This window comes from Gadus morhua, chromosome 8 (genome assembly GCF_902167405.1).
Source record: "Gadus morhua chromosome 8, gadMor3.0, whole genome shotgun sequence".
NCBI classification, from domain to species: Eukaryota; Metazoa; Chordata; class Actinopteri; order Gadiformes; family Gadidae; genus Gadus; species Gadus morhua.
The window spans coordinates 14,526,379-14,549,351 of NC_044055.1; the positions used below are offsets into that span (position 1 = coordinate 14,526,379).

General features: G+C 46.7%; 1 protein-coding gene across 1 annotated transcript; it reads right to left on the minus strand.

Annotated features, from left to right (window-relative positions):
• Positions 1–5,162: 5,162 nt before the first annotated feature.
• On the minus strand, positions 5,163–17,098 carry LOC115548651 (polyserase-2). Its single transcript, XM_030363420.1, has 9 exons — positions 17,065–17,098; positions 14,229–14,385; positions 13,827–14,095; positions 13,154–13,293; positions 12,562–12,823; positions 12,003–12,168; positions 6,628–6,884; positions 6,168–6,268; positions 5,163–5,826 (listed from the first exon to the last, which is right to left on the minus strand). Exons 1-9 carry the CDS (start codon positions 17,096–17,098, stop codon positions 5,584–5,586), a joined length of 1,629 nt encoding a protein of 542 aa, XP_030219280.1. The 3' UTR covers positions 5,163–5,583.
• Between the last annotated feature and the right edge of the window lie 5,875 nt (positions 17,099–22,973).

Sequence of the window (22,973 nt, forward strand, 5' to 3'; positions counted from 1 at the left end):
ACGGTGCACTTCCTTATTTGATATTTCAAAGTAAAAGCAAGGAAGCGCTCGAAATAAACTGATAGCTACGGCTGATATTATATTGTTATTTGTTGTAATAACGATAACATGATTAAACATCTGTTATGTTGTACCCAAAAGTCGAATACATTTGTGGCCTCCTTTTACAATTTTGTGGCACTTGTATTGTATAGAATGCTGATGCCAGGAACCCACAGAACACAAATGCGTGGCTTTTTTTTTAAACTAGATCCTAAAGACGTGTTTTCATGTTTCAGAAAGTCACAATGGTACAGGCAGTGTAGCCAAAAAGTCTTATTTAATGATATTAACTTGAATTGGAAATATTTTCATAATGGCCAAAGGCGGTTTAATGTAGTTTGGCTCCCTCTGAAGACGATTGTGAACCAATCAGGCTCTGCTGGCCATCAACCACATTTAGCTGGGTGATTGCAGATACATTTGGAGACCAACTTTCTCTTTTTTTGAGGGCAGATCTTCCAATGTGTAATATTTAACAATTTTAATGTAAACTTATTGATTACACATGCATTTCTCTGCTCGGCCCCCTAGGTGGTGATAGAGTTGGCCGAAGCTGTCCCTGAGCATAGCTTCACCCTTCCCATGTCAGTGTTAACGTAGCGATTGGTCAATAATATGCAGCTCATTGGCCAGGCTTGGTCACATCAACCATACTAAACTAGAAAATGCATTTCCTGCAGAAAATGCGGTGAGTGCTGTAGTACAAAGGGAGATTGGAAATATGTTTTAATAAAGCCAAATAGATAGGTATAAAGAAACGTTAAACGGCTTTAATCAAGTGAAGGGATTTGACCAGAGTTCAAAAGTCTAAATGGAGTAAACAATGTAAACATGCACACCATTTAAAAATGTTTAAATGGTTGAAAACAAATAAAGTGACAGCTGAATGAAAAGCGCAAAGCTTTGCTAAAAATGCAGAAATGTAAAAGGATTTGAACAGAAGAATCTGAAAGGTCAAATGTATTGCAGTGCACTGCTAATAAACCTGGATGATGAAATCGAAAACTGACAGACACTGAATTGCATTAAATTGTTACAAAAGCTGGAAGCTAAAATGTAATACTGTCAAAGCCGGAAGATGGTAGTAGTAGTGGTAGGCCTACTAGCTGTAGAAGTAGTAGTAGTAATAATGGTAGAAGTAGTAGTAGTAATAGCTGAAGTAGAAGTAATAGGAGTAGTAGTAGCTGAAGTAGTAGTGTTAGCTGCACAAACGACATGCCTTATGAAAGGTATGGTATTGATTAATGTTTGTAAAAAGAATTATAATAATCCCGCCAGTTTTTTTTACACCAGCAAAATTGTATGTACTCGCCTAATGCTCATTTGTCCAGCCTAACGTTATTAAAAGTAGTGCAATTGTCCAAAATCGCCCAATCGGCTAGTCGGTGAACAACAGGGTGAGTAGAAAGGGACATTTGTGGAACTTCTGTTTACAGACCCGCCGTGGTTTAATTAGCAGCTTGGAAACATAGATCTGTGATATCGTCGGAGTAATAGTTTATACACTTTATGGTCCGCGTGAAAGCTTGTGGAGATTGGTAAGACAGTGGCTGATTGATTGACATCAGAGGGTTAGTCAGTTTTAAGGCTGCCAGCCATGTATCAAGGGCTGGTTTCCTATTCAAAGGTAGCCTGTGGAAATGTATGATTACCCCAGCTGCCTTGGCCCTATATAATTCATTAATGCAGCCAGGGGCAATGCAATAAGATGATCCTCCTGTAGACCTGGTTGTTTGCTTTTCTGTAGCCATTTCAGCGAGCCTCAGAGCCTGACTCATTACCTGCTGGCTTCTAGAGCCACAGAGTAGGAGTAGGTTACCATGCCAGTGACGTAGCTGATTGTTGAAATCCAACATGGCGGCGCCATTTAACACTTTCACCCCTTTCACCGTACAATTGAATCCCTTTTAGCAAGTTCAGCCCTTTTTAGTTATTGTACCAAGTTATTTAGTTGTTGTACTTTTTAGAATAACGTTCGTGCGCTCATGCGCATGAACATTAATCTATTGAAGCGTGTTCCAGAGCACGATGGTCCGACTTTTTTCGTGCTACACAGAACGAAATTTAAACCAATGCATTCTGAATGGGAGTGTTCTCAGACAATTAACGTGCTCCACAAAACTGTTCGAGAGAGAGGGAGGGACAGAGAGAGAGAGAGCGAGAGAGAGGCTTCAGAAAGGGTGTTCTCAGATAGTACAGTGCACCCTATGTTTATGCCAAAACCACAAATGCTATATATATATTGCCTAATTTTATATATTGCCTATATATATATATAGGCTATATATATAATTAGGCTATAATTATATTATTTAGCGTGTAATGAGACAATCTATAGCCAAATTGTCGAAGATGCCCGAGAATCTCCGGACATATCAGCATGGGAAATCGGCGCATCAGACCCATGAACCTATAAAGAAAGACGTAATCTCAAGCGGGAGAGAATGTTTGCGGTGCTGGTTTGTGTCACGTAAGTACAGGGCTCTCATGTCTCATGCATTCGGCGTGAGACACGCAATTCAACCCATGCACACGCTCGAACCTGGTCTCAAGAAAATACGTGACACTTTCACGTTATTTAATCTATTGAAACGTGATCAGGGACACGTAGGCCTATTTTCTAAATTTTGTATTTCAATTGGAAGTAGGCTATTTGTCGTGTCACTATAAGCACGACTTCCAAACTAGTGCCGCTAGTATATATACGCTGATATCTCCGGAGATTTTCGGGCATCTTCGACAATTTGGCTATAGATTGTCTCATTACACGCTAAATAATATAATTATAGCCTAATTATATATATAGCCTATATATATATATATATATATCGGCAATATATATAATTAGGCTATATATATATATATATATATATATATATATATATATATATAGCATTTGTGGTTTTGGCATAAACATAACTAGGGTGCACTGTACTATCTGAGAACACCCTTTCTGAAGCCTCTCTCTCTGTCCCTCCCTCTCTCTCTCTTTCTCTCTCGTACAGTTTTGTGGAGCACGTTAATTGTCTGAGAACACTCCCATTCAGAATGCATTGGTTTACATTTCGTTCTGTGTAGCACGAAAAAAGTCGGACTATCGTGCTCTGGAACCCGCTTCAATAGATTAACGTTCGTGCACATGAGCACGAAATCGCGTGATACCGGGTTGACCAGAGACGCAGTCGTTTATTTATAATATCATCTGGCGCACACAGCTTTTGAACACTCCGGGTTAGGGTTAACCCGGAGAAATTACATAATATATAGGCATCTTTAATATAATATATAATATCACAGCCAAAACCTGTATGCGCCTCTGGATGATATTATGAATAAACGACTGCGTCGGGTTCTCTGACGTCTCTGGTCCTTCCACATCTATCTGAAGTTGCGCTACATCTGGAATTCAGGGAGTGAAAGCGAATGTTTCTTCCCCAAATTCCTTCTCCACCACGGCCGAGAATCAATACACAGGTTGTGGAAATTGCGTTTAATGAAAGATACAATTTTGCACGTTGAGCACACAGTTGTGTGACTCGTTTATTTAGTTAGAGAGAAACAGGAAATCAAAACGTGCTGCAATTAAACATATCCTGCATCGGGCTCTACGTCATGAGACGCTCGTAATCCTTAAAGGGACAGCGACCCCTGAACCACCAAGACAGTAAACGACATGCCTAACACAGTGTAAAGAACAACACATAACAAAATACTGTAGGTGAATTATGTTACACTCACTACAAGGTCTTATTTATCAAACCCGTACCCACGAATTACATTCCGCACCGTACCAGACCGGCTATAAATTTATACCAATGCCCGACCCGCACCCAAAGGAAAACATTGTATGGAACTCTAGGGAATTACACTATCTGGTGTTTGCAGTGGTGCTGTACATTGCTGTGTAAAAAAAGTACATCATCCACAGTGGACGGTTTTAGTTGACTCCTCCGCTCCTGGATAACATATCCAGCACCGGAGAATCCGATGCTGCATATCCAGCATTGCTCGCAATCGCAAAACCCGTGACCGACCCGCGCTGTTAAGGCGTCCGACCCGACCCGCATCCGTGTCCGACACAGTAATCTTTATCTCACCCGTTTCATCGAAATTGTGTGGGTCACACGTCGGGTACCCAAACCCGTGCAGGACTCTGGCCGAGATAACCCCCACTACGAGTCTTTACTTGTTTTGGAAGTACCAGAGATAGGGCCATATGAAATCCGTTTTATTTTTTTCCAAATTCCGTTTTATTTTTTTCCAAATTCCGTTTTTTCCGTTTTAATTTTCATTAATTCCGTTTTTACACTTAAAATCATCAGAACGAGTGTCAAATAAGTGCGAACGAATACAATTTAATCAGATAGAAGACTCCATTTATTAAAACATCACAACATTGCACTGTTTTTAGTGCTTCAAATAAAAACATGACATAAATATTAAAGTGCTTATAAACTCTTTTTTTATAAACTCAAATTGTTGTTTGAAGGGGCGTGCCCTGGCTACGGCGTTCATTGTTTTTCATATGGATTTTGGACTTCAAGTGGTCATCGCACGTATCTTTGCGTTTCCAATCGATAGTATGTTGATATATTCTACAAAACACCTGGGTGATAGAAGTGTTTTGGATATTGTTCGGCTCTGAATTTGGGGTTAGAACCGAATTACGGGCGCTTCAACTTCTTCTTCGGCTTCTTGTTAGGAGCGGGACCTATTGTTTGCGTGGTGGACCGGGGATTTTTTTTTAACATTGTTGTGCGAGTGACTGCTAAACATTCAGTGACGTTAATGTCACCTGTGTTGTTTCCCTTTTCCCTCGAAACTGAATTTCACCAAAATAATGGCGAATTCCGCTGCATTCCGCTGCATATTGTAAATGTGACGTCTGATGTGCCTTGTCCCTGTTGCATGTTATATGTGCTGAAGAACAGGAACCTGCTGGAAATCAGTTATTTTACTAAGACAGGCCCGTTTTAATTTGTAACTTTGTTACTTTTAATACTTTCCTGCTTAATAAAATAATAATAAAAAAAAATAAAATCTGTTGATTCCGTTTTTATTGTCCAATTCCGTGATTCCGTCCGCGTTTTCGTTATCGCGGATTTCATAGGGCCCTACAGAGACGTCCGTGTTACTATTCGACTACATATACGACCCACTTTCAATACAGATTCATGTCTCTCCACCGGTGAAATTGTCCTTTAAGTACTCTTATCGGTACTCTGTATCGGCAAGTACCCAAATGTAATTACCTATAGGCCTACTATGTCTTATTTGTGTATTTGTGGAAAACTAACTTTTTTGGTTTCTTCTCCACAAATAAGTGTATGCACTAACCCTCATACTTTATCGATTGCATTCGCACTTCCAAAACCTCCACAGCGGTATTCATTTGTCATGATCATCTTGGTCTCCCAAGACCAACGTGCAATCTACGATTGAGCTTGGTCTGGCAATAGCCAGGCTACACATACTTCCCTCCCTGAGATACATACAACATGAAAATAGACCGGAGTCGAACCCTTCCAAACCATGCTGCCTCTAGATCAGCGCAGAGAAGAGGTAGAGGGAGGAGAGGAGAAGGAGGTGGGACAAGGCCATGGGGAAGCGTGCGTCCGAAGCGTGATTAGTGGTGGGGGGCGACAGGAGGTTCCCCAGAGTCGTCCTCAGGAACGACTCAAATCGTGCTGTGGCGGAGAACACGGACCGGTTGGCGTTGGGAAGCACAGCCACTTGGGTCCAATAGTTGTCGCTCTTGCACATCAGGGGGCTGCCGGCATCCCCCTGAAACCAAACACACGTTTTCATCCACACCAGCACCTAGCCACACACACCCCTTCAAACGAACTCCAGAGCACCAACATGTGTCCACTCTCCTTATGCTGCTGATTCACTGAGTCTCAGGCTTTATCCTAAGCCAATCAGAGTGCTTTTTACATTCCATAATCAACAGCTGCCGAAGTCATCTATTTGACTTTGGCATTTTTGACCCCAAATGGAAGACAAACCTTAAAATATGACTTTGGCAATTATGCTAACGATTATGATGTAAATCGTGAACACATGTTTTGCATTGTGAGCCCTGGCATTATCAAGAGGATTCTGAACTGTTGTCCTTTCATTACCTGTCTCACGGTCAGCGCTTCGGTGCAAATGTAGTCACGTTGTGATGACACGTTGCTACAAACCACCAACATGGCGTTGAAGTCCTGCAGGGTTTGTTGAGCTGCGGTCAGGTCAGAGAAAGTCACAGTCAACCAAACTGTTTGGACAATGTACAGACCTTGTTACGCCGCCTCCTGCCTGACTACCTGCCTGCCGGTTAACGAACCCTTTCCTGTCCGACTATCGCTTGCCTAGCCCTGGCTTGTCATTTACCCCTGCCCCAATAAACCCCACTCCTTTTACTCCTTCTCCGCCTCCCTGTGTCAAGCGTTTGGGTCCCCTCGTTCTGTCCCCTAACAGACCCACGCTAAGTGCGTGAAACGAAGAGCTAGACTTGTATAACTACAATCATGATGGTAGCTGTTGACACAGCTACCATCATGGACGAATATGTGGTGCGCTCTGGATGGGGGACCTCACCGCCTCCCTGGCCCAAACCCCAGCCTGCCATCCAACAGTCAGCGTTGTTCAGGAAGCTGCCCATCCCCATGTCCAGACAGATGGGCTGGATGTAGTCCGAGAGCCTCGGCGAGCTTGACAGAGTGAGAACGGCGATGTTGTCTCCGGTGAGATTGCTGAAGACGATGAATCTCACCGCCAAGGTCACGGTAGAGGAGTTGGTGCCGTTCAGATTCCGACGGCCCAACTCCACCCTCCAGTAAGAGGCGCTGGGCTGCCTAAGTGAAGAGAAGAAAACCATGAGGGTGAGGGCTCGACGGTCGATTGAAACAGGATATCGTCGAAAAAAACGCAAATGCAATTGGATTACGGCGTGTGACATACATTCACTCACACACTCATACTAACAGGCCACATATGTCCTTGGAGCCTAGGGAGGCCGCTCCATGCAAGGAGCTATATATTCACGCATCAATTCTGGAGATACCAGCAGGCCAGATTTCTGAGAAACCCATACAGTCGAGGCCACAAAAACAAGTGTAATTCCCACACAAAGCCCCAAGAGGTCAGCACCAAGCCACAAACCAAGTTGCAATGCGTACCAAGGAGGCGGGACCTCAGCACCATGCTTAGCCAATCAGAGCAGATTACGGAGGCCAAGCCTGACCAATATTAAAGGGTAATTCCGGTGTAAAATGGATTTGGGATATGTGTTGTATGATATAGACGCTTTCTTCAGTTGGCTGTTTTTAGCCGATTCTATCAAATCGCTATAAACTTGGAACGATGGAGGCACTGGTTATGGTAAAAACTAAATCGCTATTTTAAACCACTTAAAAGGCTAAAAGTAGCCAGACACTTCTTTGGTAGTATAATAAGGGTCTTTACATATAAAAATAGGTATTAAGAACTTTGTAAGTGTACAGATTGTTTATTAAAAAAGACATTTTATACACACAATACCATCAGTATTGTCGTCACCCGTCGATGCTATTTGGTTTTTAAGACTCGATGAGTAGATTGGCGAACACAGAGCTTGTGTGTTGCTGACGGATGTCACAATCTCTGTGTTCGTCAAGCTATCTATCGAGTCTTAAAAACAAAATGGCGATTTAGTTTTTAACATAACCAGTGTCCCCAAGTGTATATAGCGTTTTGATTGAATCCGCTAAAAACAGCCAACTGAAGGATGCGTCTAGATGCGGTTTTTGTGCTCCAAAACAAACGTTTCAACTCGTTATCATACAAAACATATCCCAAATCCATTTTACACCGGAATTACCCTTTAAAGTCACAACACATAGCCCAGGGGGGCAGAACCAAGTCCCCAGGAACAGTGCATACTTCCGCAATCCCCCAGTGCTCAGCGGCCAAGCCTGGTATTGCAGCTGTTTAAGCGGGCTGTGGACGGGTCCCTCGATTCAAGGTGCCCAGAAGTAGATATCTCCGTTCACTCCAATACAAGTGGGGAACAGGAATGTGTCTCCGCAAAAAATGACAGGATATCAATCAAAGGCTCATAATTATCTTTATGCCATGTACTCAAAACTGCCATGTACTTTTCTCTTTTCTCTATGCCCTCTTTCTCTTATTTTTTTGCTGGAGAAAGAGGGGTGGGCAGCTGAAAGGAGTCATAGTGAAACAAATGTTGTTGTTGTTGCCCGGCATTCGAGAGGGCCTACTGCACGGCTCCGTTAACTCTTGTGTCCGAGGTTTTTCCTTTTTCTTAACATGAATGACGTTGATGTTTCTTAGGCACTGTGGTGATTTTTTTTTTATCACTAAAAGTGTTTCAGTGAGAAAGGGATTTTTAGACTGGTTCAGCTGCTGCTCAATGACTCTCACGTTCCTCTGCTCGCGATCATTGCGATTCTCCATTTATTGATCCATTTATTCAAAACATCCAAAGACAAAGAACGGCTGCATTACGGTATCAATTGTTACAATATTGTTAATAGCCTAATAAACATTTCAGTTGTGTTAGTCTTTAGCTATGTATGACCGTTAACAATGTTGGTGTAGGCCTATTACAAATATTTATGGGTAGGCTGCTCCAACCTCGTTGCTGATTGATATGTAACCATTTATTTGTATATCAATTATTGTTTGAACCTTTCGTAAATAGTTGGATGGAATCTGTTTCTTAAGCAATAACATTGAACTGTATGGTTTTCTAGGCCAACATACATTTACTATGTTGTTGGTATTATATGTTATATGGAGCAATCTTTCATATTTATGAAGTTAACTCATACTTCCATGGTCGGTAAACAATGCGACTGCGATCGCTCAGACCTCTCGCTTATGATGCTACAATGCTAACAATGCTAAAAAACAAGAATATTTCTGCATCCGGTACGGCATGAACTAGGGCGTGGCTAGGCTCCCATGATTCGGAAGCATATCTCTCCTTGATGTTGCCCTGCGCCATTGAGCAGTTTACATAGGAATGAATGGGCGCCATTTTGGAATCCGGTGTCCATTCTATAATATGTCCATGGGCAGAGCGCTCCAGGCAGGGCATCTACGGATGCCCAGCTAAGCGTATCTCCACGCGCGCATCAGTGGAGGCTTCTGCAGTGAGGAGAGGGAGGAAAATCCTCCTTAACATTGTTGAGAATAAAAAAAATTAGATTGTCCAGACTACTTTAATGAATTATTGCCCTTAAATAAAGGGTAAAGCGACATTAGCACCCCCTATCGCCAATTGACAATTACTTCAGGGAGGACGTTTCTCCCTCAGCCTCCATTGACTCCCATTCATTTCCCTGAAAGTGTTTGCGGCCGGTGAATAACATGGGGTTCAATGGAAGGAGGAAAGGGGGCCATGCCGTAATTCCGACGCCTCATTGTTGCGACGTCTCAATGGTCCGAAATATTTCCCATTAGATCGACATGCCACTATGCCGACGGTTCAACCTCACGAAAACTGAACTCATTGTTCCGAAGGGCCGTTTGTCCGATAAGTCAAACAAGAGGCTCATTAGGCCGACGGTTCAATATGCCAAATAGGTCTACGTATAAAGAGTTTTATACCTCTCTCTCTCTCTCTCCCTCTCTCTTTCTCTCTCACGCTAAGCACCAAAATACAACCTAAGCCTACATATCACGTTCACGATGAATATTGGAGAGCAAAGTGACAAAAGAGAGAGAGAGAGAGAGAGAGCGCGAGCGAGATATACAACTCTTTATATGTAGGCCTATTCGGCATATTGAACCGTCGGCCTAATGCGCCTCCTTTTTGAAAAGTCGGACAAACGGCCCTTCGGACCAATGGGTTCCGTTTCCGTAACATTGAACCGTCGGCATAGTGGCATGTCGATCGAATGGGAAATATTTCGGACCATTGAGACGTCGGAACAATGAGGTGTCGGAATTACGGGCAGGCCCCTGAGGAAAGTCCCACTCTGAGTGGGTATGACTAGCTAAAGGATCTGGATCCCGCCTACGTCTATTCACGAATAGGCTGGAGCCCTGGTTGCGCTATGAACCAATAAGCAGGAGTCCTGGCTGTTGAGCAGCCCGGAGGGAGGGGTTATCCCCTCAAGTCTAAGCCACGAGAACAAACAAACCCGCTCAGTCAAATGCCTAGTTTCCACCGAGCGGTGCGCTACTGTTCGTTGCGGTACAGTGCGGCTCTGTTCGCATATATTGACGTTTCCGGAGCCTGCGGCCGGGCTGCGGAGTTCGCAGCCGGGAAGGGCTGCCTGCAGAGCCCGCGGCCGGGCAGGGCTGCCTGCGGCCGGCCTGCGGAGCCTGCGAGGAGGATTGACTTGATCGATAAATTAAATCCCTCAATCTTGATTGGCTTAACACCATGACCAACATTCTGAAACATCCATTAACATCCACATTTGCCTCAAATAATGTTAGGCGTACAGCCCATGTAAATAGTTGTGAAATAATGTTCTTGTTGTTCTTTTAATTGTTTGTTACTCTGACCGTTCTGTTTGATATTGTGGAAAGGATGTTAGTGAATGATTAGAGCATGATGCATTTTAAATGGCATCACTTTTGCTATTGTGTCTTTATTTTTCTTAAAAAAATTGTAGCTCAAAAAATAAACATAGCCAATTTACAACCATTAGCTTAAGTCATTGAGGGCAAAAGTAGGCCCAATGATAGGCCCAGATTTTTTTATTTAGTTTTACAAATCAAGAGTAGGCCTGATTTGACTAATTGGCTTTGCATCCTTTCCTTCTGCCCTTGTAGTCAAAGACATGCTGCCCACCAGCTTTCAAAGTACAATGCTGCCACCGGTGGATTTGTATCAATTCACATAAATATCCCATCCTGCTATTTTGTAGTTCACCAAAACACCCTGAAACAACTTGAGAGTCACATATGCCATCAAAGGCCACTATCAGTGCAAGCAGGCCAATGGCAACCAAGCGCGCAGTCCTTACTCCCTCACTTTAAAAACCTCAGCCGCCACTGGCGTGCTATTCCCCCCCTTTTGCTTCCTATGCCGCTTCTCCACTGCATGGTACTAGCTCGACACGACTCGACTCAGCTCGCATTTTTTGCGTTTCCACCGCGAAAACATGGTATCTGGTACCTGAAGTGGCTGCTTTTTCTAGTACCGCCTCGCTCTAGGTTCCAAGTGAGCTGAGCCGATGCTAAAAGGTGACGTTGGCAGACGGCCGGCCACTGATTGGCCAGAGAGTGTGACGAAGTCACGAGAGCGACATGGCAACCATGCTGGTAACAGCCGCAGCCAACATATTCCACTTCTTCAACTTCTTCAACATGCCAGCTAATAATACGAACACGAATACCATCGCATCGATGTCCTCCATTGTTGTTATGTGGGTTCTGTCCATGTGTGGGTTGCGTAGGTGTTGTTTGCGTCGCGTACAAAAATACGTCACGGCCCTTTCGCGCAGCCGACCCCGCCCACGTCCAGGAGGTACTATTTGCGGTGGAAAAGGACCCGTGCTGCTACCGTGTCGAGTCGTGTCGTGTCGTGTCGAGTCGTGTCGTGTCGAGTCGAGTCGAGCTACATGTGCGGTGGAAAAGCGGCAATAGACACCATACCGAACCTTTACCAAATAAAGTGAGCTAAAAGCAATCCTGATTCGGCGACTTTTTCTAAAAGAACACGACAGGCACAGATAGATTTGATCACCGGCTCCTCCTAGCTGAGGTTCGAGGTGCCCCTGAGCAAGACACCTAACACTGACTGCTCCTGACGAGCTGGCTGTCGCCCTGCGTGGTTGACCACACCGTCGCTTTGGATAAAAGCGTCAGCAATATCCCCTAAACGTAAATGTAAACACCTCCCCAATACCTCAGGATTAATACATGGTTTTGCTCGGATAAAACACAAAAAGCAACACGCACAAAAACACACGTTGTACAGCCTCATCGTCACGACAGACCTCAAGCAGACTTACATGGTGAAGCAGGAGGCGTCGCTCAAGACCGCGTCCGCAGCCACCAGGGTACCGCCGCACATGTGCACGCCGTTGATCTGCAAGCTAGCCATCCAGGGCCACACGCCGGCAGACTGCACCTGCCCACTGTCACGGGTGTTCATGAGGGCACTGCCACATTTCAACGCTGGAAACAGGGACCATCAGGGGTGGGCAAAAGAAGTCGGATGGGACAAATTCAACAACATTGTTAGGCTTATGAAATATAAACCATCCAGTTTATCCGACCCGTGATCTGATGCTTTAGTTAGGTTAAGTAATCCAGTAAATTCTTGTTGGCTTGTTCTGTATATTTTGTAGTCCCTCTTTTATTTATTCAAAATGTGTCACTTCAAATTATAAATTACTTGCTTAAGCATTGATCGTTCTGGTATGTCAGAATAACAGTCTATCATAGATGACCAAATTATTGATTTTCCTCCTTATAGCATCCCACCAGGGTACCATGGCAACATGCGTCAACTAAGACCAAGGATCCACAGCCCTCATTGTTCACAGATCAAGACAAAGGGACACTCACGTGCGGTGGTGGCTGTGGTGCCGGGGCCAGACGTCTGGGTGCCACAGTTGAAAGTGGAGTCGCTGTCGGTTCCCACGGAGCGGAAGTCGACAAAGCCTGGCTGGTTGGTGGTGATCTTACTGAGGATCCATGGCTGATATTTGGACACTCTGGCATATACCGCAGGGAAATTTGGCAGGGCACATCCTCTACTAAAACTCACCACTCCCGACTGGACCCACAATGGACCCTGTCTGCTCACCAGAGGACCACCGCAGTCACCCTTTAGGGGAAGAGGATCAAGCCACGATGGGTTAGCAAAAGATCTTAGATTGCATGAAGTTAGAGTCATTACCTGGTCCTTTCATTTTGGTGTTGTGTTTTGTGTGTCTGATGTTTAAATGGAGGGGTATGTTTTGTTTTGCACTACTGCTGTGTTGCACTAATGTCTTTTTCGTGGACTACACTGCCTACCGCACTATGTCGTTCACCCCTCCCTAACCTCATGCACTATTTTCGCATGCTTAACTGCATTTTGTTGTCCAGAACCAAAATAATTTAATGTAATCTACTTTAGTGAGCTCCACTAAAAGATTACTTTTTAAGCATTTACCCGACACACACTCTTCCCTCCAGCTGGAACTCCAGCGCAGATCATGTTGTTGGTGATTGTGCCCAACCCATTGCTACAGTTACACTCCCTGTTGCCCACTATTGGCACGTCCACTCCCTGGAGGATGTCCGCGGGTGACCCTGTGAATGGAAAAATTAAACAGGACTTTGAAAAGGCAGCTGAATTATCCCCTGCTGTGTGAACCCACTTGATTCATGGTCGTATCGACCAGTGGGTCGGACAGTGCCCAATGTGAGTGCAGAGACCGACTACAAACTGTGGAATACATTTAACTAGTTAAATGGAAATGGTAAATGGAATGCATTTATATAGCGCCTTTCTAACCAGTGGCCACTCAAGGCGAATTACAATATAGCCTAACATTCACCCATTCATGCACACATTCCCACACCGACTGCAGTTTCAACCATGCAAGGCGACAGCCAGCTCGTCGGGAGCAGTTAGGGTGAGGTGCCTCGCTCAGGGACACCTCGACACGCTAGGAGGAGCCGGGAATCAAACTATCAACCTTCGGGATACAAACCAACCCGCTCTACCACCTGAGCCACATGCCCCAAACACCAGCACCCGAACGGCAAACGTGCAAGCCAGCTGGACTGGCTCGTCTCAACAGAGCTGGTCTAAGGACACGCGCCAAAAGAAGAAGACCCACCTTCAAGCGAAGCGGTGCCCCAGCCAGTGACCCAGTTGATTATGCCGCTGTTGAAGGTGCTTCCCTCCGCGGCCAGGCAGACGGGCATGATGTAGTCTGTGAACGTGACACTCGAGGAGAGCTGGACCAGGCAGATGTCGTTGTCTATGGTAACACTGTTGTAATCGGGGTGGCAGAGGATCCTGGAGACGGTACGCGACACCTCGTTGGGGTTGCTGCCCCCCTGGTCCTGATGGCCCAAGAAGACCGTGACACCTTTCGTGTCATTTCTAATCATAAAAAGAAACAACATAAAAATGACAAGAAGGGTCTTCACCGTTAGTCTCGTTCATCGAAGATTAATGTTCATCAAGTTGTTGATGAACCAGAGATGATGAACATGTTTTGGAAGATTGACCTTACGTGGGGAAGCAGTGGGCAGCGGTCAGCACCCACATATTGTTGATCAAAGACCCCCCACAAAGAACAACAGCTTCCAACCTAGCCTGCCAGGGCCAGGTGCCCGGAGCAGCATCCACTCCTCCGACGATCTTGGAGTTTAAAGGAGCCCGACCACACACTGAAAAAGGTTAAAACGGTTCAGAGAAGGAGCAATGGCTCCCATCAACTTCTGCGGCTGCAGTGCCTCAGAGTAAAACAAAGCCCACATTCTCTTCTGCACTTCAGTTTTAAGGCTGACAGTATTGTCAAAATACATTTAATTTGTATAGCTCTTTTTCAAATACTCAGACACTTTGCATGATACCAAAAGGGTACAAGAGTTAAACAAAGTTAAAAGAAAATATCAATGATCCCCTAGAGGGCAGCCTCTAGGAGAAAATAAATAAATGGTCAATTTAAATGATAAACAATTGAAATGTAGCGTTTTTATTTACAATCTCTTACCATTTAGTTGTGAGGACGCCTCTGTAAAAAAGAAAAGAGAAAATGTTTAACAAGAGAATCATTCATAATAATAACTATAATAATAACTAGAACTGCAAGCAGTTATGCAGGGGTCCAAGAAGTGTGCATTTCGCCGGCACAACGCGACAAGAAATGTGCGTTTCGCCGGCACAACGCGAAGCAAGTATTCAAAACGCTACCGTGAACAACATGTGGATATAAAGGTTTTGACTGTGGGAGCTTCGGTGTGGGAGTTATAGCCTAAAACGCGTTTTCAGAACATTCCATTGGCCAAATAGGAGATAGACAATGTCGTCGTTTTTTGGCGCCGCCCTGTGGCGAAATTTTTAATTTTCCAAAGACAATTTTCCTTTTCCAAATAACTCCCGCCCACATTAATAATTCTTGGCCATATTTTCTATATAGGCTCGGGATTGCCCCTTGATGGTTTCCCTTGAGTTTGAAGAACATTCCTTTGGCCAATTAGAAGATATACAATTTCCTCGTTTATTGCGCCCCCTTATGGCGAAAATTTCCGAATTTTTTATCGAACGCCATTAAGTGGAGCATCGACATGTGTGAAAAATTTGGACTTGATCCGATGTCTAATTCTGGTATTTTTGGGATTTTTGATATTCCACGTCTAATTTAGCTAATAAACAAATATTCAAAACGCTACCGTTTCGTAGTTTTCGTGTGCGTCTGAAGACGTCGTGTGCAAAGTTTGGTGTTGATTGGTCAAGGAATGTGGGAGGAGTAGCGAAAAAACAGTTTAGCGGTTTTCGCGATTTTGCGAAAAAAAATTATGGACGCAAATGGGCGTGGCCTATGCCAAAAGATGCAGCAGACTCCAGTGAATATGTGGGTACAAGTTTTTGACTGTGGGAGGTTCGGTGTGGGAGCTATAGCCCTAAACGTGTTTCTCCTTGGTATAGCGCCACCTAGTGGCCGGCATGTCTGGATTTAGTCGTCTGCCGTCACCTCACGGACCTGGATCTAGTCATGCAATTCGCGTGTCCGCACCATTTACGGTTTGGGGTGTGGGCACACTTTTAGTGCTGGAATAATAATAATAATAATAATAATAATAATAATAATAATAATCCTTACAAAAACAATAGGGATCCAACCTGTTGGCTTGGACCCCTAATAATCTGTTCCCTCAGAGGTAGTGCAGTCTGTTCAAGCATTGGTGAGTTTACGGCCACGTAAAGGTTTTCGGACATCCACCATGGCAGACAATTTTTTATTAGACCTCACATAACATTTTAACAGATATGTTGTTCAACAAATGGGTGTAGCTATTTCAGGCAGGAGCTTTCAGCTGACAGCTAATGGTCCAATCTCAGGCTGGTACACTGATAGGTGGACGATGGAGTGGCTGCCCACTGCAGAGCCTATGGGTGGAGCTTGACTAGTCCTGCTCCACCTCTAGGTCCAGCCGCATCCCCGGCTCGGGTTCAGCCCCACTCCAACTCACTCATACAACTTGGTAGTGCATGTTTGAGTAGCATCTAGCAATAGCCCCGGAGAAGCTCTTGACGTGTCATGGCTCTGGCATGACGGGAATTTCCCCTGGTGTGACAGAAATGTCCATAGCGTGAAGGAAGTAGGAACAATGAAAAAAGAAATGAAAAAAAAAGAAGAAATCTGCATGTGTACCTAACCATAACCATTGCCATAACCCACAATTCCAACCGTAACCATAAACCTAACCATAACCCTACTTTAACCCCTAAACCTAACCATAACCCTTACCCCTTAACCTAACCAAAACCTTGACCGCTAAACCTAACCGTAATCCAACCTTAAGCCCCTAAACCCCATCGACCTTAACCGGGTTGATTGTCCAGCATAAAACCCAATCATGAAATTTAACTATTGACTTGAGTGAGTCAATTTAAGACCTCTTATCTCACACGCACACACTCTGAGAAGTTAAGTGTGCTGAGCTGAATCTTACCCAGCACCACCCCAACCTCCTCCCGATCTGGTTCTGCTCTTTTTTGGCATGTTTTCCACATACCTGACGTACCCCATTGGGGACTGTATAGTGCTCCCTGAGTTCAGTTGTTGGTAAGGTGTTACCAACAGTAACACCTAACCAACATCAGTATCTGACATCTGTATGTCATGCTTTCAGTCCTACAGCAGGGAGAGCCCTTAAAGAGCCATACCTCCAAAGTAAAGTGTATTTGAACGTCAAGTCATACAGTTAATGGTTAAATCAATGTTTTTTTTTCAGACTCAACAAGGTTCCTGGTTGGTAGAGTTGGACTTGTTTCCCGCAACACCAAATTAAGTGCTGACAACTCCATTCATAATCTGACACATACAGGTTTAACCGGCACACCTGCTTCCACTGTTGTCATGTGGGCTTTAGCCATGACCATAACCAAAACCAAAAGGTGAAAAAATTAGACATTAAGCAATGTTAAAATAAAATATGATCTACTTCAACACAGAATTGTAACCATTTGGCCGTTCATTTTGCTGCACACCGACCTCCACTGTTTCTACGTGACGTGTCTGGTTCAGGGGGAATGAGCGGCCAGACTAAAGACATTTTAAATAACATTCAGGGTGTTCCTAACACAGGTGACAGAGTCGGACTCAGTGAATACATATTGAATGCAGTTCTAGTTTACAATATAATTCCTACTATATATGATTTTCTTCGTTGCTTCGTTATTCATCATTTGTTTTTGCTACACTTTAATATACATTTTACACTGTCAAATGATTAAATTGGCAATAATCTAGAATATATAGATAATATCCTCGTAATGTTTTGTGTGGCATTTTACACAATCATTCCCTCCACTTAAGTTTGTTGTTCCTGGAGCATATGGTGGAGATTGTGGTGGGCCTTCAGCCCCAAAAAGGTAAAGATCAAGAAATGATTTCGCATTATAGGATTTCATGTCCTTTTGCCACAATCGGTACGCCTACTTTCACATAAAGGCCAAGATTGTGCATCTGGTAGTAAAGGCTGTTGAATGTTGATTTGGGAGTTGTGGACCAGGCAGATGTTGTTGACGGATGTCACAAGCTCTCTGTTCGCCAATCTTTGGGGTTTTGTTTCTTGTTTAAAGGTCCTTTTGTAATTTGCGTTCATAATGAAAAGATGATTTAATGAACCAAATCCCATGGGGAAGCCAGGTAATGAAAACCAGATATAAGTTAAGGCAATGCTTACAATAAAAATCTGGGAGCCTACTTCAGAGTACACACACACACACACACACACACACACACACACACACACACACACACACACACACACACACACACACACACACACACACACACACACACCAGTGCAATCTGAGGTCAAACAATCCTATCCGTGGCCCTGTGTATGACCCAGGTAGCCCAGGAAGAAGGAGAGGGTTACTTACCCTGCAAAAGTAGTAGTAGCACTGCTACCCATAGTGCCTTGAGCCCAGCCATCCTAACAGTTTCAAATCCTCAAATCAGTCGAGCCTTTTAAACCCTTTTTCTCCTCCCCTTTGCTTGTCACTCTACTGCCACCGCGCAACACAGGTGAAAGACACGCCCAAATCGACAGGTGCGTCTGCTCCGACCCATGTAACTGTTATGGTTAAACGATGCTGAACCCAAGAGCAGACGGAGACGAAGTTGAGTTGAAGAAAAAGGGTTTATTGAACGAGGCGAGGAGGCAGGTATTGGATGAGGTTGCCGGGGAAGGAGCGAAGCAGGCGAACTGGAGCGAGGGATCCGGATAACTGCAGGCGGAGGAAAACAGGGTTGAGTCGTGGACAAAAACTGCAATAGACGAGAGAGCGAGAGCGAGGTAACACAAATACTAGAGCCAGGCGTGTATCATTACCACAGTAGTGCGTAGTACGATCTGGCACCGACAGCAGGGAATCCAAGGGTTTATGAAGGGGAGTTGATTGGAGATGAAGACCAGGTGAGCATGATTGCAGAATAGGTCCAGGTGTGAAGTGAGACAGACAGGAGGAGTGGCAGACCCAGGAGGTGGAAAAAACACAGCAAACTGCTGTGAACACAACAGTACCCTCCCCTCAACGGACGCCTCTAGGCGGCCTAGGCCTCTCTGGGTGAGCCAGATGGAAGTCACGGATGAGGGAGGGGTCGAGGATGAGACCCCGCGAAACCCAGCTCCTTTCCTCAGGCCCATAACCCTCCCAATCCACGAGGTACTGATACCCCCTGCCCCGACGACGAATGTCCAGCAACCGCCGGACGGTGTAAGCAGGGTGGTCGTCAATCAAACGGGGAGGAGGGGGGGGAATGGCCGGGGGGGAGAGGGGGCAGACGGAGACTGGCTTAAGGCGAGAGACATGGAAGGTGGGGTGAACGCGCATGGCTGGAGGCAGCTTGAGTGTGACAGCTGAGGGATTGATGACCGAAACAATAGGGAAAGGGCCAACAAAACGAGGGGTTAACTTCTTGGAGCCAGTCTGTAAGGGGAGATCCCTGGAGGACAACCACACCTGTTGACCCAGCCGATAGGCAGGAGCAGGAGCGCGGTGGCGGTCGGCAATGCGCCGGTTCTGCTCAGCGGAGCGCAGCAGAGCGGAGCGTGCGTCCTTCCATATCTTGCGGCAACGGCGGAGATGGTGTTGAACCGAGGGGACGGAGATGTCATCCTCCTGGGCGGGAAACAAGGGTGGCTGGTACCCCAGGGAACATTCGAATGGGGACATGCCGGTGGCCGCACAGGCCATGGAATTGTGGGCATAATCGATCCAGGAGAGATGGTCGCTCCACGCAGAGGGGTTGCGCGCAGCCACACAACGAAGTGCGGTTCCTAGGTCCTGGTTAGCTCTCTCAGCCTGCCCATTAGTCTGTGGTTGGTATCCAGAAGACAGGCTGACAGAGGCTCCAAGCGCTCGGCAGAAGGCCTTCCAAACCTGGGAGATGAATTGGGGACCACGGTCGGAGACGAGGTCAGTGGGAATCCCGTGGAGGCGGACGACATGCTGCACCAGCAGCTGGGCAGTCTCGGTGGCAGTTGGGAGCTTGGGAAGGGCAATGAAGTGAACTGCCTTCGAAAATCTGTCAACAACAGTTAGTATAACAGTTTGGCCCTTAGAAGGAGGAAGGCCAGTCACAAAGTCAAGGCCGATGTGAGACCAGGGCCGACCAGGAACAGGAAGGGGACGTAACAAACCAGCAGGAGCTTGATGGGAAGACTTGGCCCGAGCACAAACCGTGCAGGCAAGCACGAACACCCGGGTGTCAGCCTCCATCGCTGGCCACCAAAAGTTCCTCTTCAGGAGGGACAGGGTGCGGACCACACCAGGATGACAGGCAAAGCGCGATGTGTGGCCCCACAGCAGGACTTGGGAGCGAACCGCACTGGGGACGAAGAGACGGTTAGGAGGACCGTTACCCGGATCTGGTTCAGTGACTTGGGCCTCCCGGATGAGGGACTCGATCTCCCAGGTGACGGCAGCGATCTTGAAGCTGGAAGGAGAGAGGATAGTGTCAGGGAGGGCTGGTGCGTTCTCAGTGTTAAACTGACGAGAGAGGGCGTCAGGTTTGACGTTACGAGAACCGGGACGGTAGGTGAGGGTGAAATTAAAGCGCCCAAAAAACAGGGACCAACGGGCTTGGCGGGAATTAAGGCGCTTCGCTGTCTGGATGTAGGACAAGTTCTTGTGGTCGGTCCAAACCACGAACGGTTGTTCTGCCCCCTCAAGCCAATGTCGCCATTCCTCCAACGCCAGTTTCACAGCCAGCAGCTCTCTGTTACCCACATCATAGTTGCGCTCAGCAGGTACAAGCCGGCGAGAGAAGAACGCGCAGGGGTGAATCTTCTCGTCAGAGGCAGAGCGCTGGGACAGGACCGCCCCCACCCCCGTGTCAGACGCATCAACCTCCACGATGAATTGCCTGGAGGGGTCAGGTTGGATGAGAATGGGGGCCGACGAGAAAAGTCTTTTGAGGTCAGAGAAGGCAGTCTCCGCCCCAGGTGTCCAGGCAAATGGGAGGGCAGGAGAGGTGAGACGAGTGAGAGGGGCTGCAACCCTGCTGTAATTACGGATGAACCTCCGGTAGGAATTTGCAAACCCAAGAAACTGCTGCAGTTTCTTGCGAGAATTGGGAATGGGCCAGTCTGTCACAGCACTGACCTTCTCAGGACAGGTCCTCACTTGTCCGCTCTCTATGATGAACCCAAGGAAGGATACAGAGGTGACACTGAACTCGCACTTCTCGGCCTTCACAAATAGTTTGTTCTCCAACAGCCGCTGAAGAACTTGTCGGACATGCTGGCAGTGCTCCTCCTGGTTGCGAGAAAAAATAAGTATGTCGTCTATATAGACAAAAACTGAGCGGTTGAGAAAGTCCCGGAGGACGTCGTTTACAAGGTTCTGGAACACGGCAGGGGCATTAGTGAGACCGAAGGGCATGACAAGGTATTCAAAGTGGCCGAGGGGGGTGTTAAAAGCAGTCTTCCACTCATCCCCTTCACGGATACGCACCAGGTGGTAGGCATTGCGTAGGTCCAATTTCGAGAAGACTGTAGCGCCCTGCAGTGGCTCGAATGCGGAACTGATGAGGGGTAGGGCATACTTGTTCTTGATTGTGATGTTGTTGAGTCCCCTGAAGTCGATGCATGGACGAAGAGACTTGTCCTTCTTGGAGACAAAAAAGAACCCTGCACCAACAGGAGAAGAGGAGGGTCTTATGATGCCGGCCGAAAGGGACTCCTTGATGTACTTCTCCATGGCCTCCCTCTCAGGACGGGACAAATTATACAGGCGACTACTGGGCAAAGGGGCGCCGGGGAGGAGATCAATGGGGCAGTCATAGGGGCGATGAGGAGGCAGGGTGAGCGCACGACACTTGCTAAACACCTCTCCTAGGTCATGATAGGTTGGGGGAACCAAGGAGAGGTCGGGGGGTACATGGGGCGAGGAAACACCTCCCTCTGCTGGAGACAGGGCAGACTGAAGGCAGGTGGAATGACAGAAAGTGCTCCAATTCACCACCTTGCCCGAAGACCAGTCGAAATGGGGGTTGTGCCGCTTGAGCCAGGGATGACCCAGGACCAGGGAAGTAAGGAGAGACCGGATGACATGAAACTGAAGTGTTTCATGGTGATTACCAGAAACAATTAATTCAAGGGGCTTAGTACGATGAGTAATAAGGGCCAGGTGGCGGCCATCTAAGGCGTTAGCATTTAGGGGAGAGGGTAACTGTTCTAAAATGATGCCAACCTGAGATGCGAAACCGGCGTCGATGAAGTTCTCATCCGCTCCCGAATCCACAAGGACCGATACTGGAAGGGAACGACCGAGGAACAGACGAGTAGCATCCAGCAGCGGGCGTGAAGAGAGAGGAACGGGGACGGACGGGGCGTGGCTCAGCAGGGCCCCGAGTCTCACTGCTGAGCCCGGTCTTTTGGCAGTGACGGACAGGTGGAGATGAGATGCCCGGGCAGGGCACAGTACAGACACACTCCGGTCCTGATCCGATGAAGCCGCTCCGCTTGGGTGAGACGAGCGCGCCCCAGCTGCATGGGCTCCTCTTCAGTGACAGCACGTGTCACGGGGGCAGAGAGAGCAGCCCTCGGGAAGTGTGGAAAACGTGAAGCAGTGAGTGCCGGGGGCACGGAACTGCCTGTCCTCTCCCTACACCGCTCACGTAGGCGATTATCCAGCCGAATGGAAAGGGAGATCAATTCGTCGAGAGTGTCGGCCTCCTCCCTAGTAGCCAGCTCATCTTTAATAGACTCACAGAGACCAGAAATAAAAAGCCCACATAGAGACTTGTCGTTCCAGCCCGACCTGGCTGCATAGGTCCTGAACTCGACGGAGAACTCGGCTACGCTACGGGAGCCCTGACGCAAGGAAATAAGCCGCTTGGCAACGTCCCCTCCCTCCACTGGGTGATCAAAAACCTTCCTCATTTCAGCTACAAAAAGGCCAAAGTTCTCATTAACTGGGGAATCACTTTCCCATAAAGCTGAAGCCCATGCTAAAGCATTGCCCTTAAGTGACCCGATAACAAAAGCGATCTTAGCTCTTTCAGTGGGGTAGCTGAGGGGCTGCTGACTGAAAACTAAGGAGCACTGGATCAGAAAAGCTCTGCACATACCCATGTCCCCAGCGTAGCGCTCAGGGGCAGGAATGAGAGGCTCACGAGCCCGTGGCAGGTGTGCCGAGAGAGTGGGGTCAGGCGGAGGCGCCACAGGCAGTGGAGGCGAAGTGGCGAGGGGGACCAGCAAGTCCAATTGTGCGCCCATCTGTGTGACTCGGGTAG